The sequence below is a fragment of the Cygnus olor genome, chromosome 2, assembly GCF_009769625.2.
Source record: "Cygnus olor isolate bCygOlo1 chromosome 2, bCygOlo1.pri.v2, whole genome shotgun sequence".
Classification (NCBI taxonomy): Eukaryota; Metazoa; Chordata; class Aves; order Anseriformes; family Anatidae; genus Cygnus; species Cygnus olor.
Genome location: NC_049170.1, coordinates 85343502 through 85361907, shown reverse-complemented (window position 1 = coordinate 85361907; position 18406 = coordinate 85343502). Strand labels below are relative to the sequence as shown.

Here is an 18406-nt window from a genome sequence, read left to right as displayed (position 1 = left end):
CTATTTCTGAGTGTGCACTTCAAAAGTTTAATTAAACTATTAATGCACTGCTGTTTCAAGAAATCAGATGCTGTTTTTGAAGACAGATCAGACAAAGGGAGGAAGTCAGGATTAATAACAGCTTGCCAATAAGAAGAGTATGTTCAAACTAGTAAAAATAAAATCATTGAGATATCCAGACATGGATATATCCCTACTAGTTTCATAATTTATGCATGGTGTTTTTGTTTTGTTTTGTTTTGTTTTTAATTATTATAAGCATCTACATTTCTGTCAATTTGAAGTTTCTTATGAAAACCTCCAAAATTTCATTATCTCAGTACACATACACTGACCCCTGAGGAATAATTTGACTTTTTTTTTTTTTTTAACCCTATGAGAATGTGTAGATGCTTTATAATTTATTTCTCTCATTTCAGAAGCTAGGAACCAACAGCAATGTCTAGCATTTATTCAGCCAGAGAGCTTTTTTCTGCAATACTAAAGATCTCCCAGAAATGTATATTAGAAAGACTCAAACATTCATCCTGCAGAACTGAAGGAGGAATCAAATAAAATGAAAAAAACCAACCATATGCCTGGAGGGGAAATAAATAAATAAATAAATAAATAGATAGATAAATAAATAAATAAATATCCAGGATCTTTCCATGTGAGTACTTGGCTATTCATTCACATGTAAAGCATTAAAAAACCTTGTGAAAATATAGCTATGAAATTCTAACATATTAAGGGAAATCATGCAAGTACATCCATGTAATGGTAACAGTGCAGAAGTCCCATTATCTGGTCATATGGTTATATTAAGTATATTGCTTGTTTATCTCACAAATAGACTCTCATGTTGAAAGACAAATATAATTATGAATAAATTCATCAGGCACAAAATAAAGCAAGATGAAGCAAGATGGACAAAATACATTTAAGATTTCTGAATAATAATAATAATAAAACCAAAACAAAACATAAAACATCAGAAAACACATTCAAAACTAACCACATATCTTCAGAAAATGCACATACAAAAGAAACTGCATTAGTCTCTCATGAAAACTTAGCTTTTAGAACCTTCTCTTTGAGCCTTAAGTGTAATTGTCAAACATTTTAAAAACTAAGAGAAGATTCACGCTGGGTAAAAATACAATGTCTTTACCTTGAATTTACCAAGACTGTCATCTTAATACTCTTTCAAACAAACAGAAGTTAAAATGCAACTATATAACAGAGTCTGGCAGTGCAACAAGCCTTTTAAAGTGCAATTATTTCACTTCTGCTTCTGGGCAGTTTCCTTGATGCATGTTGTTCTAACTACACACACATTAAAAAAAAAAAAAAAAAAGCAGTTTTTTTTTGTCTTGTTTTGTTTTTGTTTTCATTTGTTTGGTTTGGTTTTTGAAAGAGAGAGAATGAAGGATGTTCAAGGAGTTTCATATAAATTAACACAGTACTTTATTCTTTGGGCTGTTTCCATCTCGCCCTTTGCTGCAATTTATGGAATCTAAGTGTAGGAAAAATAAGTGGGTTCTGACATTACAGCCCATCCAACCTCTCCTCTTCATGTTCCAGAGCTCCCTGAAAAAGTGCCATTGACAAATTATTTGCATACTGATCACCCACTCTTTTTGTTCAAAAATAATGTAATTTTTTAAAACTCTGACATTCCTGAGATTCACAAGATTCTTTTCTTTAATGTTGCCAAGTCCTGTGCCAACTTCACAAGCATCCACAGTGCAACAGGGCAAATAAGATATCTCAGGGCAAACTTTTGTTGGGTACATAGTACAACAAAATCAGAGCTGAAAAAGTGGCTTATACAATTGGTTATTTTCTTCATACAACAAATCCAAAATAATACAAAACAAAATATTAGTCATGAATAAAACAATCACCACCCAAAAACATATTGAAAAGTGATTAAATTAAATTTAGTCAACTAAAATATTTAGAATCAGTTTTCTAGCTCTGGAGTAAAAACTTTCACTTTCAAATCTGAAAAAAAAAAAAAAAAAGAGCTGTGTGTTATAGAAGCAGCATTTGTGACTTTAAAATCAAAGGAGTTCCCCTCCCATTTTGGAGGATGGTGGTAGCTTTCATGGCCATCTTTTATGTAGACTTATTCTACATTTCATCTTTACTTCTTTGCCCATGTTTCCTTACTGTCCCATAAAAATACCTTTTAAAGAAAAAGAAATTAATTTAGTAAGTACTGTCTACTTTTATATCAGTATACCTTAAAGAAAACAGCGCTATTTGAAACAATTTAGCAGCCAAGCAGGCTAGGTTACTACTTAATTTTAACACCTATTTGACAGTTTAAGGACAATCTGGCTACAGTTACTTATCTATTTCCAGCAATGTTTGTTGTATAGGCTAATATTTTAAATATATCCGTGCTTATATTTTTAATACTTTTATAGAAAATTCATATGCTAATACATGCAACCATTACAATCTTAAATAAGCAAGGGGTAAGATGCTTGACTACATTTTTTTTAATCTCTTATTTTATTTTATTTTACTTTTTCCCTCGTGTACTTGTATTTTTTCCTTTATAACAGTTCTTACCACAAGTGCCAGTTGAAATGGCCAAATTTATTCTCTTAATCATGTGTGGCATTTTAGACTTCTAAATGCTAACACATGCTGGCCACAAGGACTTTATTTTGTCTGGCTCACTCTTGAAGCCACTAGTTATTTTAAGCAACTGCTTAGATTGGTAGATAAATGTACAAAGTCTCAGTAACAAACATCAGCCTTCAAAAGTCAAGTGCGCATTACACTGTCAGATGTGACAGATGTCCCTGTATGTTTTTCTCTCCAGCTCTTTTCCCTCATTGGCTCCTAAAGTATAAACCTCAGAACAACAACTACTGCTAACAGCTAGGGGCAAAAATTCCGTGCAGCTGCTTTCTCAATAACAACACCAAAGTTGCATTTAACTGACCATTATCTCAAAACAGCCAGAGTTGCTTCAGGGTTTAAAGCTGGCTTCTGATTTCAGGGCACTCCATCAGCAAATTGACTTTGAGCTTTTCCGCCTGAACTCACTGCCCCCACACTGGTCTGTGGTCAGAAGAGCTTCAAGAGAAACCAGGATCTGAGTGAATAACTTACCCACAGCCATCCTTGTAATCCTTACCATTCCTTTGCCATTGTCTGGGCTTGCCTTGTGTATTTTGTCTCCAGTCTTTCCTGTCCCCTCCCTACAGTCACACATATATCTGGCCTGAAATCTGTAGTCGCCCTGAGTATTTTTACAGAAATGAAATCCCCAGCAACTCCCCAGTTTAATCTGGATCTACTTATGCAACAACAAACAAGGAAGCAGCCTTTCTGGTAACAGCAACTGGAACCTTCCAGGGGGAGTTCCTCTGAAAAAGTACAATTCACTGTACCACTGAAATGAATTCCTCCAGGTCTGCTAATTCCCATTTTTTTCAAGTGAAGGCTGCCATGGTTTCACTAGGAAGAGGAGCATGCCACGGATCAGGTGCTTTCCTCATCTGCATGCATAAGTTCTCCCAATACAAAGAGTATGGGTCTTAAAAATAACCTGTGTCATGAACTTCTTTTAGTCTTGGGCATAAGTCAGCAAAAGACATATATCATCAGGTTATCCTTTCTCTGGCCTTAAACTTGATGAAAACTTGATGAAATTGTACTTCTCTTCTAGATTGTGAATGAAGAAAAAGGCTACAGATCCAAATGAAACACTAAATCTTTATCCAAATAGTAACAATACTAAGAAACAATCACAGTATCATAGAACAGTTTGGGTTAGAAGGGACCTTAGATAAGAACATCAAGTCCAACACTCCTGCCAGGAGCAGGGACACCTTATATTAAATCAAGTCGCCCAAAGCCCCATCCAACCTGGCTTTGAACATTGCCATTGATGGGGCATCCACAGCCTCTTTGAGCAACTCCTTTCAGTGCCTCACCACCCTTGTGGTTAAAAACAAACAACAACAACAACAAAAAACTACAGCAACAAAAACCCTTTCTAATAATAATCTATAATCTATATCTAGCCTCTTCTTTGAGATCATTATTCTTTGTCCTATCATTACAGGCCTTGGTGAAAAGTTTTCCTTCATCTTTCCTATAAGCACCCCTTAAGTATTGAAATCTTAGAGGTCTTTATTAGAATAGAATATATACTATTGTACAGTGACAGCATAACTTTCAATCACTTCTACAAAAAGGTGTGATGAGCATGAATGAAAACATGTATGTATGTACTACACTAACAGCCATTCTTGAACACATTTCACAAGTGTTGAGTATTTCTCTGAGCAAAATTATTTAATAGCAACATATGCTTCTGCACTGTTGAAAGAAACATGGATATTAAACCACAAAGAGTACTCTCAACATAATAGTCAAAGTATACCACTATAGCCTCAAATTTACCATCATTTTTATCCGTCATATTAGATTACAGTCACTGCACTATGACTTTCAGATGAGCTGAATGTTATTCTCACAGTTTTAAATTTCAAAAATAACTGTAAAACAGAGGCATAAACTTTTAGTTATACATTGCATTCCTACCATGATATTTTCTTCTCTGTACACACCTCAATCAATGCCAAATAACAATATTCTATTGTCACCTGAGCAAGCTCTTTAACTTCAGATTGTGTCACCTGAAAGCTAAGGGTGAAGGCTTGAAGGGTATATTACATGACAGACTACAAACATTCTAGGTAGAAATAACAATTTACAAAATGAAACATTTGTCTAAAATATGAGGTCCACAAAGTTCTTTTCTCTCTGCAGGTCAACAAGTAAGCATCTAGTAAGCATTCTGATCTATAATCTATTTCTGCCATTAAAGCCTTCACACAAGTCAGTAATTTTAAAGTAAAATATTGCCCATTCCTTTTCTCTAGCTATTAATACCTTCTATACACAGCTAGTAAATTCTGCATGTTAATGTCTAGTTATCAGTAACTCTTAAATACATGTTTCTCACACTGGGATGGGAAGAAAGGGAAAGGAGAAGAATAAAAAAGGCAATGCCATCCTAATTCCTTTTCTCAGTGCTGTAAAATCATATCTACAGTGAAAGATGTCCCTCCATAAAGACAATAATCTTCCGTGCTTTACAGTGCATACTTTTCTTTTTTTTTTTTTCTTCTTTTTATTTATTTATTTATTTAGTTAGTTATTTTCCCCAGCTAATTCAGTCTTTTTCTCTCCTCACAGTATAACATGGACATGATTCTGTAATGAGATCATTCTTCTTCTTCAATCTCAGATGGGAACAGATAGGCCATGGCCACACTGCAACATTATTTTCCAGCACTTAGTAAGAAAAGCTGAAAATGAACTGCTTTGCTTGATGGGAGATGTTAAAGGTCAGTGATTATATGTATATAACTGTGCAGACAATGCAGAAGAGACCTGTCCTTTACTAGAAGGCATGAACATTTGGAATACATTTTTCAAGCTTGGTAAGGTTTTATGTTCTATTGTTTCTTTCTTTCTTTTGTCTTTTGAGTTTTGCTCATCAGCAAGGTATGCCAACATGTTTTACTGAATGTGAGTCCTGAAATCAAGTGTGTTCACTTGTAGTTATTGTGCAATGTACTTCTGTGTTTCTCCTTTACATTTTAACTCAATTAACTTTAACCATTAAACAGCATAATAATTATAGACATATATTGCATGCATTTCTAGTTGATTTTATACTTAATTTCATAACTACTTAGTACAGGTTCCATCTTAGGACTGCATTTAACTGTTCTGAATAAAAGAAATGGTAGTTGGCCAGATGAGAAACTGGTTCTGAATACTAAAAATAACATCAAGGCCCATGTCCATAAGTTTAGTGAATGACATACTATTTTCTTCACAGCATCATTACGTATGAAATATAAATGTTCCAAAAACTGCATCTAATACACAGGAAAACAAATTGACGATTTTACAAAGAAATTACACAGTTATATGGGATTTACAGCTTTGAAAATGAAGTGAGAATACAGTCCATTACACATGACATGTTGTAGAGTCCAAACAGTAAATTATTAGAAACTCAATTCCTTGATCTGTTCACAACATCATCACGTGACTGTTCCTCCCACCCCACACCTCCCTATATTGTTTTTTTATTCCTTTGCACATACATCAGTGTCATACTGTTTTACTACAACTTTATTCAGAAAAGAATGGGAGATAGCACAACTGCATAAGGTAGAGATTTATACACTGAATTATAGCTGCTATTAAACATTTTGTAAAAGCATAAGTGTCTCATGCTTACCTTTGATTTGCCTTTACTGTAACAGGCTCTTTTAGTAGCTTCATCACATTGCCATTCCACTGCCTGTAACCAACAGAAATTAATCAGAAATGCAGGGAACACAGAGATGTAAAACTCAGCCATGTAAGCCCATGCTTGAGACACGTGCTTCAGGCATGCTGATGATTAACTGGGGATGGTTCTATCCATAATCACCTTACAAGCTTTTTCTCCTTAGAAATGTAGTTTTGCTGTTCATGGGCTTTCAGTGTCTTAATCCAAAGTGAAACTGGCTATCCCCATGAATCACTGTACCTACAGCTTCAGCATCATGAACCCCAATCGCATTTCACACTAACTAGCTGCTTTTGTATCAGCCTCACTAAGCTAAGCAGCTAAGAACATGGGGAAAGGACAACCTTTTCTCCCCAGCAGAGCCGGGCCACATCACACCTGGGGTCAGCTCTGCTGAGAGACCTTGTGTGTTGGGAAAGGCTGCACTCCTGCTGCTTTTGCAGAATTTCTCTCAAGTGTGAAATGGCGATTTTAGTTGCTCAAGATGTGACTGCAGCAGTAATCAGAAGAGCTAAAACATCAATTGAAGGAAAGGAGCAACAAGCAGACACATACAAGACAAGAGTGAAATGGAGCACTGCAAAGCAGAAGCAATTTATCCTCATTTTTGAACTGTCTCTCTGCTTCAACAGATTTATGCCAGGACTGGAAGTCTAGTCTGCATCACTACAGTTTCACTGCCTGAGTTAATTCCAATTATTTCCATATTTACCATTCAACAGCTATGACTTACAAACTGTATTGTTCAGTGGAGCAGGTCCTATGCTTGGTGTTTATGTGCCAATACGTGCACATATTTGAATGCCTGTGTGTGCTGTGTAGTTAGAGTGCATTTTAAATCACCCTGCTTGCTTTCACATCAACAGTGCACATCCACTTGTTCTTTATAGAAATGTCACAAAGCATTTTAAATTTTACCAGGAAGAACTGAGATTACTAAACTAACCACTGCTGCTTAATTATTGAAATCACAGCTTTTTAAGTTTTGTTTACCAGGAAATAATGAGTGAATTCATTCAGATTTAATATAAGCAATCTTTTGTACCTGTCTTTCAATGGAGACTATATTAATAGCAGAATCTATAATTAATAAAAATAACAGGATGAAAGCCTGTTTAAACAAAGGGGAAAAATGCCTGCAGAGCATACTATGTAGTACTCTGATTTGCTTTTCAACTAGCCCAAGAATGAGCTTTTCATTTCAGGAAATAAAGACATATAAAACAAACATCATTGCTTCTCTTCCTCCAGCCCAAGCCTTTCCATTTAAAACATTTTCTTTTGCAGATAAATGACCACAGCGTGTTGGGGATTATATTGAAAACTTCTGGAAAAGTCAGCTTGCAAATGACCATAGCATCTATAACAAAATGTATCTTACCCTGTATTAGATAAAAAAAGCAGCAATGACTCAACATTTTTGATTCTGTAATGCAAAATTCATCTCTATAATGGTGACAACACTACAAATGACTGCTCTTGGATAAGCAGTGTAGGTTCCTTATCAATTCATTAGGACACACTGAACCTTTATCTTATATAGCTATAGATACAAGTACCTTATATTGAATATATTATATTTAAACAACACAAAGTTGAAATGCCTGAAGAAATGCCAAAGTTACTAGTAGGAGGTCAGGATAGAAAGACTTCTTGGAATATGGGTACTGAAAAGTATGGTTAGAAGGAAAGTTCTTGCCAAAACTGAACTGAGAAGAATATGCTGAGCATGAACAGCAGGAAGAAAGAAGACAGAAAGATTGGAATCAAGATAAAATGTTTATCAATAAATCAATTTTCAGTGACAAAATATCCAGCTTTCAATTGGCTCTAAGTCCACGGTAAAAGAGTCATTTGAAAGAGAAAGATGTAAAATGCAAAAATTATGCAATTTCATAAATCAAACAAATTAAGTACATTTCTCAGGCACTGAAATGTTTCGGAAAAGACAAACAACAGGCTTTGGGGATAAGAAATTCAGAAGCCAGAAGTGACAGTTCTTCAAGTTTTCCATGAAATCTCAGAAAAGTATACAGTGCACTTCCGCAAGCAGGTCACAAAACCACTAATGCAATTATTAGCATAACTGAAAGAAAACTTTAATCTCTTTCTTCTGCATCCATGAAATGCATAGATTCAAATAAGGATACTAAATATTAAAACACTGTGCTATATATTTGAGTACAATAGTTGAGAGCAAATACAAGAACCCAGATAGAACTATTGTATTCCATTATAAACTATTTTAACTATGCAGAAATACATACACTTTCTAACTTTCTGGGAAAACCCTCTTCAGGACAACATATGCCAAAAGAATAATACTGTCTGGATAATAAGTACATACAGACAAACTAGTGACAAAGTTAAGTGTCATCTCTGAAATCAAATATACTTTATTGCCCTATAGCACTGGATTCCACTGCTGGAGGAGACAATAATAGAGCAGGCTGCAAATGAAGTTTATTACAAAGGCATCTGAAGAGAGCTGGGTAGATCAGACTCTTATATTTTGGTCCCCAAGGGTCATACATATTTCAGTAATAAATGCATATGCCCTGTTACTGATTAAATGAAAAGACCAGATATAAACTAACATTTATATATACAGAGATTTTTTTTCCTTTTAATCTCCAGGAAATTTGAGGGCCTTTCTCACAAAATGGAAATTCAGTTATTCAACAAAGCCTACTAGTAATACACAGGAGGAAGACAGGTGGAAACTCATCAAGTTAAATGTCATTTCAATGTGGAAAAAAGCAACAGGAGAAAAATGTGTCCTGAATCTTTAACACATACAGACAAAACAAAATGTCCCAACAGAATAATAACAATGTGATTTTTGTTACTAGCAGATAAAGAGTTTAAAGTTTAAATTCTGAAAGAGTAGTCTGACACATACAGATTATTTTATTTTAGAGAACAAGAGCAAAAACAGGTTAACTTAGAAAAGTTACTATTATTCATTGCTTGCCTTAAACTGACATATTCTCCTGCTTTGCACCATTTACCAATATATCCGGCAAAGTTTAGCTAAGCAGTGTAGAGAATAAAATATGAATACCACGTTGGATATTTTATCCCTTTCAAGGCCAGCACACCTAAAGTTTATCCTGTTAGGATCTGTTCTTTCCTACATGTCTTAAAAAAGCAGCTCCAATTTTCATATGACGAAACAACCTCCAGTGCTCCACGTACTGTTTTTAATTAATATTGTAATTCTACTTAAGCTGGCAACAAAATGCACTGAACCGAATTATAGAAACTTGTGTTTTTCTTTGCTCTGGGGAAGGAAGGAACAAGAATTTGAGTGTTATTGGTGGAGAAAATAAGTATGGTAGTACATCAGCTACTGGTACTGTCTTCACAAAGAACATACCTGTATAGGGTAAGGAGTCGCATATAAGGTAGCACATCATTCTGTCTTTGATAGCAACCTGATTCTAGTACAGCTGCATGCCTCATAAATCCTGCTATAAATACACTCTTTCAAGCACCTCTATAAATGTAATGTCTTGGTTTAGTTTGTTTCTAATTTCCTAATCTTCTACATAGCTACAATCTAGTAGATATAAATAAACCTTAATTATTTGACAGTCACTGGTAGAACTGTAGAAAAAGTTTGCAGTGAGATTTTTACCCCTGCAAAACTCAAATTGTGTGACCAAGCCTAAAGACTGAACTTGGCACAGTGTAGTCAGATAAGAAAGTCACAGTTCAATTTTGAACAGATTGTTTTCTTCATTAAAAAAAAACAAACAAACAAACAAACAAAAAAAAAAACCAAAGCTCTGTATAGACCTGACGTAAGATCAGACTGAATAGAAACATGGCTTTGGTGCACACTTAAACTCTAAGTTTGAACACAAGTGTCAAGCTGATGGCAGACATCTTCCTGTACAAGCTCTACTGTAAATAACTGTATCAGTGTTTTCAGACATTCTATCATCGATGTTCAGAAAGCACTTTGAAAACTTTAGGTGAATTTGTTCCTGGCATTTCAAAGGGCAATGAGAAGGGAGAAATTCCAGCCAGAAAACAAATTCCAATTCAAGCTATATAATGAAACAATTATCTTCAAAAATAAAGAAAGATATACATCTAACACCTACCAATGTTAAGTTAAAAGTTACAAAATAAAAAATAACCGTAGTCTTTGGAACAACAAATGTACTTCAAAAACTTCTCTGTTTGGGTGCATGATAGAGTTTCACTTAAAAGTCAAACAATTGTATCTTCAATGAGCAAACTAAATAAATGCAAAGAGGTTAGCTCCAAGGGAAATCAAATAAAAATCCGCAATATAAACTGATTTGTTTAAATGCCTTAGAAGAACACTAAAATAGAAGGAAAATAAGAAAACAGTGAATAAGTGTCCCTCCCAGTTAAGAACTAACTCTTAAGGGCTTTTCTTCATTTCCAACATGCAGCAACATAGTAAGTCCTCTGGCAAGACATTAAGATATCTCTTCCAACCTAAATTATTCCATAATTTTCCAGAAAATAAAAATACAAAATGAAAGAAAAAAAATCAAAACCATAAGTAAATAACTCTATTATAGCCATTTTCCGCAACTCTAATTTTAACTAGTAAACACAGACAGGAAATTTGCCAAGTATGAACACAATCAAAGCAAGGATTGGTCAATTAGAGTATATTAGGTGAGATATGCATTAGTTCCATTTACAGGTCAACAAAACCCACATGGCTTTCACCTATATTAGTAGAAGATGCACACATAACAGTATACAATCAGATCTCCTGGAATAACTATATTCCTATAGCTTCATAGATACAATACATACATGTAGGCAGGTATACATACATATATATATATATAAATGAACTTCTTTGCAGTGTAGAAACAGAACGTACAATATTTCATAGTGAAAGAAGTTAATTAGTCAAGGACCAAAAAAAAAAAAAAGGAACAGAACAGTATTCCAGACAGATGGTCCAACACTTCTTAGGCAGATGGCTCTGCTAATTAGATACTGGCAAAAATAACATTAAAGAAGATGGTTTAATTACGCGATGCCAAAAATTAAGAACTACATGAGATTTCCTTTTTGCTTTTTCACTGTTTGCTTTCATCTCTTATATCATGTATTTAAACAATACTTCGGGGAGTTGGGGTATAATGGCAATAATCATAACAATAGATGTCAACAAACGTGAGTAATATTGCCTTATTGTTTGCATCAGTCCATCAATGGAATGGCTTCAAGAAGTTGTTACTTGTTTGGCGAGGGTGACTCACAGCCTGCAAAACCATGTCTCAACAAACATGTATACTCAAGTCCAAAAGCTGAGTTTAAAGAGGCCATAAAGGAAGTGTCAGAATAGTAAATGTAGAGAGAGAATGTAACCACAGAGAAGTATACCAGCAAGACATTAGCAGCATATTAGCAGCAAGAGTTAGCAGTAGTTTTGATGGTTACCAGAAATTTTAGGGCATCCTTTGGTATAATGACATCCCTGCTTCCAGCAAATATGTGGAGACACTTAAGAAAAATTTATACCTCTCCACACTTCTGAGGAACCATTTTCCTTGTTTCCCACAGAGCCATGACTTCTTGTCCTTGCAGCCATTAATGCTGAAGCTGTCTATCTTGCCAACAGGCTCCTGATAAACAGTCAACTTCAGAAAGTGACAGTCCTCTGTGGAAATGCTAGACAAAAATATTAAAAAGGGACTTCCCTTTAACATAGCTTTCTCTTTTGGCTCATCAAAAAAAGAAAAACTGGTTTCTGGGGTCTAAAGGCATCCTGGTTCGGCTCTCATTATGAAATGACAGGCCAGCAGCTCATTCAAGAAGTTCAACACTGTATGGATAACTTTAATAATTGATTACATTCATTGTGGTAACTTGCCACCAATTACCACATGCTACAGTCAGTTCTCCTGGAAATAACATTATGTGTTTTGATTTGTTCAGAACCAGCTTTTACTGTTCATCCACAGTTAGAAAATTATATCCTCAGTTTCTTAAAAGGTGAGCAGTATGAAATATGTGGAAATAAACACCAAATTATACTTGAATTTTCCAGGGTTTGATATTTAATAAAAACTGAGATCCCATTATAGATACATAATTTCATACTTAAATCACATAATACATGAAGCTTTATTTGGCTTCAGGACAACGCTGATGCCAACTGAATTTTCTTTCAAATATACTGGTCTGAAGTATATAAAAAAGTGAGATGAAAAGTATATATCCCAGCCAAAGTTTTATTTAGCTTATTTTGTTGACTATGAAAAAAAAATAGTTGTTGAAAATTTTGTCAGAACCGATATTAGAAGAGAAAAAAAAAAGCATATTGAAAAATAATTATTTTCAGACTTTCAGAGACTCTCAGTGGTTATCTACACTGTTAACTTTAATGACACTAGACTCTGCCCAATATTGAACTTTTACAAAATGTCACCCAACCATCCACCTTTGCATTCCCCCTTTGTGTTCTGCAAAGATTTCTAAATGTCACAAAACATTAATTTGGTTTACACTTAACAGAGATGGGTTTATGGAGGAAAATACAGTTCTAAACCTGAAGTCAGCAACTCAGAACTTAATTGTATTGAGAAGCTGGGGTCTTAGTCCTGCTACCAGAGTTATTCAAAAAAGTGTTGCACTATGACTTTCAAAGTTTTAAATGTTCCAATCTGGCATTTTGAGGCTTTTAGAATTTTATGGACATTTAAAATTTCATTTAAAAATTCAATGTGGGACTGTGCTGAAGGGGTAAAACAACCAAATGTTCTTGCATTCCCAAACTTGGCAGCCATTCAGCAGGTAGGAATGAGATTTCATAACATATTTTTAATGCACAATTTGAAATTATACTAGATATAGTAAATTTAATGTATTGAGTAAATTATATGTGAATCCTTTAAGATTAACATCTGTGTTAGCACATTGACTTTTAAAGCATTCCCTGCTTTTTGGCAAATAACATTGATTTTAGGAGGCTCCAAGACCTTTTGAAAGCTATTTTTATTATTTTACAAGTAGTGTTGTAAACTTTTAGGTGCTGATCAGAAATGTCAGGATTCTCTGTATTTCATTAAAAAGAAAGATATTGTAATGCAACTCCCCCCCTCAAAAAAAAAATCCCCTAGGTGAAATAAGTGGAAAAAAGAGTCCCCTGACACAGGAATTTCAGAAAATTAAGACTACACTTCTGACCTTGAATATAGGAAAACAGTTTATTTTCCTGTGCACCTGCTCATCATTGCAAATGAGCAGGTGCATCAAAAATGGGAAAGGAGGCAGCGGCACTGGAAGGTGTGCCATCTTGCCCCATATTAATGTGCTGTTCAAGACAGCCACACCAGTGTGGGATTAAGGACCTAGGCCAGCAGTCAGCCCCCCTCACCTTTGAACCTCAGACTGTCAAGGAACTTATGATGCTTCAGAAGGCTCTGTGCAAACTGAAAACTTTCCTGAAATAATTTCTCAGAAAGGCACACAACATACTATATCTGGTCCCTGAGATGTCAGACAGCTGGATTATAGCTTCCAGATATGAGTTTTACAAAAGCAAACAGATGAACATGAGATACATGGTGGAGGATTAAATTTATAACACCTTCTAAGTGATATTTGTTGAATTAGCTGAACATCATACTGCATAATTGAGACTACAAAAAAAATTGTATTTTTATATTTAGATAATTTTGTTCACCATGTTTTATTACAAAGAGAATAAAAATTCTATTACATTTTTTGTCTCATTTATTTATTCAGATAGTTTTGCCATTAGGCTTTATTGATGTCGGGCTTTAATATGTTAATACCCATTTATAGTTCCATTACACAGAACTTGCAATAGCTTATTTACAATAATAATAATTCTTTGAAAAGTTAGCCTAAAAGTGTCATCTTACAAAACAGTGAAGAGACAAACATTGCTGAAGTAAATTTAAAAATGAATATATGTCCATTCAATATGCAACCAAATAGGGGTACAAAGATTTTAGGCAGATAAAAACAGAGAGAAAGCTGAATGCTGAGAAACAGTAAAAGAAATGTTAGAGCCACCAGTTTGCACAGCTTGCGCAGTGAAAAGTCAGGAAAGAAATATGTGGTTCAATAGCAAAGAGATACAAACATGAGATTTTCTACATCCTTCTGGTTAAATCAATAGACCAGAAAGGTGATTTTGGAATATCAAGATTGATTTTTCTTCTTTCCCTTTAAGAACAATACATAGACATATAAGACACTTAGAAAATGGATGGGGCAAAATGGAACACAACAAGAAAAACACCACCAAATTTCCAGAGTTGGCAACAGTGTTGATGACAACACAACTGACAGTTCAGTCAGAAAAGAAGAAACTTTTTTCTTTTTTTATTATTTTCAAAGTAGTTAGAATTAATTTGACAAACACTAGAAATATCTGAGACAGACTGAATCACAAGAATATGGGGAAGAATAAGAAGAATAGGAATGTAATTGAGAGTCACAATAGAAAATGTTGTGAGCTGTGAAGAAAGACACACACACACACACACACACACAAAGAAGATCAGAATGAGGAAAATTCTCATTAATAACAAAGAACAGAAGATGCTAATAAGCATTGTAATAACACCAGGATGTAATAACATCAGGAAAGATTGAACCTACAGCTACTTGGAAACTCACTGAAATGTAGCTGTATTATTGAATTATACAGAAAGCAAGGGTGAAGAAGAAAAAATTAAGGAGCACCAGGACTAAGACAAGTTTCTACTCAGAATATGAAAGGTCTTCAAGAGAACTTCATGTACTCCAATCGCAGTAGAAAGAGCAGAGGGAACAAGGAGGACAGCAATACAACTTTAAACCACAATTTCATCATGAAGATTTGGAATAATGGTGAAGCTATGAAAAAGGCTGAATAAAGTTCATTTTTCTCCTTTTTTTGACGTAAGGGAATGGTATAAAATAATATACCACTGCACAGGGCACAGGGCTTTTCACCTCCAGGTTTTGTGTTAAACGTCATTCAAACTATTAGTGAAGCTCAGTGACATCTGGTAACCTGGTATCAGCTATGGGAAATGAGTAGATTATTTTTATCCATATTTCTAAAAGACAAGCCTCAAGATCAAAACAACAAATGACCATTTTTGCAGAGGCAACGGAACAGCTGTTTAGAGAAAAAGATATAGCTGTCAAAGATAAAGGTATTTACCTCATTCCACATGCACAAGAAACCTCAGAAAAGAATGTACTCATTGAAACAATCTGTGAAGAAGCTGTGCTCTACCCTTAGACTCAGCCTAAGGATCCCAACCAACAGGCTGCAAGGATGAAGGGGGATGAATCACTTTTGCACTTGCATCTAGAGTGTATGTCATAGGCAAAACAATGTCGAGTTGGGGAATTTTATGTGACTTATTATAGTGCCAACCATCACAAACCTCAGTCCATCAAAATTCCTCTGGTGAGGAAGATAAGTCATTTAGTATGCTTTCAGTTTCCTCAGTAGATGATTTCCATAATTGATTTCTTAAACGCCAAGAGTAAAAAATAATAATAATAATTACCTTCTAGTAGTGTTTAAAAAAATGGGCAATTCATATTTCATACTGAAATTAAATTTTCATAGATTTAATAAATGATTAACAGTTGTTTTAAAACCTGAGAAATTTGTTACAAATGGTCATGAGCTCATCTGTAGAAAACACTACAGACAGACTTGTACATAACCTGTTATATGACAGACTGAGTAATTATCTATAACAATAGATTGATTGCGTATTAAGTAGTCAATTAATCATTAAGTAGACTGCTCTAAAATATTTATGCATTGAAACTTCGGAAATAAACTATAGCTATTCAGTGAATGCCCTTGTTCAATTATTATTTGCTGTGCACCCAAATCCACTTTACAACAGGTGAACATCTGAAGATTTCTCCAAGAGCTTTCATTCTAAAATCAAATTGGAGGAGGAGAAAAATAATCAAAATCTGTGTGATGCATTGTCTAGTGCACAGACAAATACATATTTGTTATTACTGCATGATCTATTAGCATTACAGGACCATGAACAAAGCACGATAAAATAGTTCATTAAAAATGAATGCCTAGCTAAACGTATCAGATTCTCCAGGAAAAGTTTTATTGAAGAGCTCATTATTCTATGGTGAAAGTAATCCGGCAAGAGTTTCTAACTCTGTTCTTTCTTTGCAGTTTTTTCAAGTGGAAAACAAACAAATATTTGTAAAGCAAAGCCATCGCACATCCCCAGAGATCCATGACTGCACTTCTGAATAAAACAGTTGCCTTTGCTGGTGCTTTTCTATAAGCTATACAGGAGAAAGTTGCCACTGGAGAACTCATTGTGCAAGCCAAAAACACTGGTACCACAGACAGCACAGAACCTCAAAGAGCAACCCCCACATCTATGAAATAAAGTGGAAGGGTGTCAGATCCTTAAAACTGGTGACAGAAAGCTCAAGTCTCAGTATACATCAGGAAAGTCAGTGAAGGAGTCCTTAACTGTCAAGAAAAATATCTCCTGTTTCAGTGACACACACAAATTTTAGTAACAATCTCATACAGGGAGCCTAATTGAAGAAATTTATTTCAGAACTAGCTGTGTGATGTCTCCTTCCTCCTCCTCCTGTAGCCTCTTTTCCACTTTTATTGGTTTAGAAACCTCCGATCGCTACAGTGGCAGAACAATGTTGTACTTTTGTATTTTTCACCAAGAAGCTGAAAGCTCAGTGGAGATAACTATAAAAGCATGATAAATAAAGCTCATTCAATAGGATACCCACTGCAACTGTTAATAAGGCACTTCTATGCAGCTACAGGGTTCTCATTTCTTTTTACAGATGCCATTAGCCTTCCCCCATCAAATTATACCTTATTAGCAATTTGTCTCCTGATGGGTACGTTGTAACTCTTAGCTTTCTAACACTTGTGTATATTGGATAGCAGTTTAACATGATAAAAAAAAGTAACAAAAACTCCTTCTTATTACTATGAATTATTTCTTAAAAATTCTCCCTTGCTTATCCTGCTGAAGTGAGTCCTTTGAAGTCAGTGTTCCAAATCCCAGAGCTTTTACTATAGCAAGCTAAACACTCTGAAATCAAAGGGAGTTTAAGAACAGTTCTGTGTCTAAGAACAGAAGAGAGGCTAGAAATTGTAAACATTCTCTAAATTCACTAAAGAAAAGACACAGCTTCTGTACAGTGGCTTATAATAGCAACCCCCTTTAGTATATGCCTGGAGTACTGAAGAACTTTAAATTTAGATCAGAATCCACTCATTCATAGAACCTAATATCCTGTGAACAGCAAAATGGATTTGAAACACAGATCAGCCTACACTGTGTGCACGTCTACAAAGCTGCAGAGAGAAAAAGCTCCAACAACTCAAAATAAATTTGCTATTTCAATTCAGGTGTATATCAAAATAAAATGTCAGTATTTTTGAGGGGAAAAAAATAAAAGGATAATATTTATCTCTGTTATTAAAAAAAAAAAAAAAAAGACTTTCCAGAAAAAAAAAAAAAAAAAACACTGGGTTTGTATCTACCTTGAAGTGCAGGGAGGAAAACACATTATTTTAAAACAATTTAAAGGTATATACATTCACTTAGCATTTCTCTGCTATATTCACTCTGATGGACACCTAAGGAGCTCTATTTTTTAACAGAAGCCAACTTGAAACTTAGACATTGTGAAATTTTAACCATAATATTCTGAATAGTCTGCTTGTCTCCTGGCAGAGGAGTTGTTTTTTTTTGTTTTGTTTTGTTTTTCTTTTCTTTCAGTGAAGCCTATTGAAATTTACTTAGTTCTTTTACCAAAATTCAAGGAACACAAAAAGTCACACAGAGCCCAAGGCACGCACACACACACACACACAAAAAAAAAAAAAAAAAAAAAAAAGCTTGCATCTATAAACATGTTTCTTGCACTCTGAAAACAGAATAGTTATGAATCCAGAAGTTGGGGAAAAAATAGACAAAGAACGTAAAGATTTAAAGAAGAAGAGGGAAACTGTATATTTAATCTGACTCTGCAATATAAGCAAAGGTACTGCTTCCTTGGGGTGCATTATTTGAGGCC

The 18406-nt window shown here is 34.7% G+C and overlaps 1 protein-coding gene across 6 annotated transcripts in view; it reads right to left on the bottom strand.

Annotated features, from left to right (window-relative positions):
* SEMA5A (semaphorin 5A) overlaps positions 1-18406 on the bottom strand; it is a 332344-nt gene that overhangs the window by 141137 nt on the left and 172801 nt on the right. For all 6 annotated transcript variants that reach the window (XM_040548220.1, XM_040548219.1, XM_040548221.1 and 3 more), the window contains exon 6: positions 6272-6334. In XM_040548220.1, coding sequence (XP_040404154.1) covers positions 6272-6334 — 63 coding nt within the window. The remainder of the gene's footprint in view (positions 1-6271; positions 6335-18406) is intronic.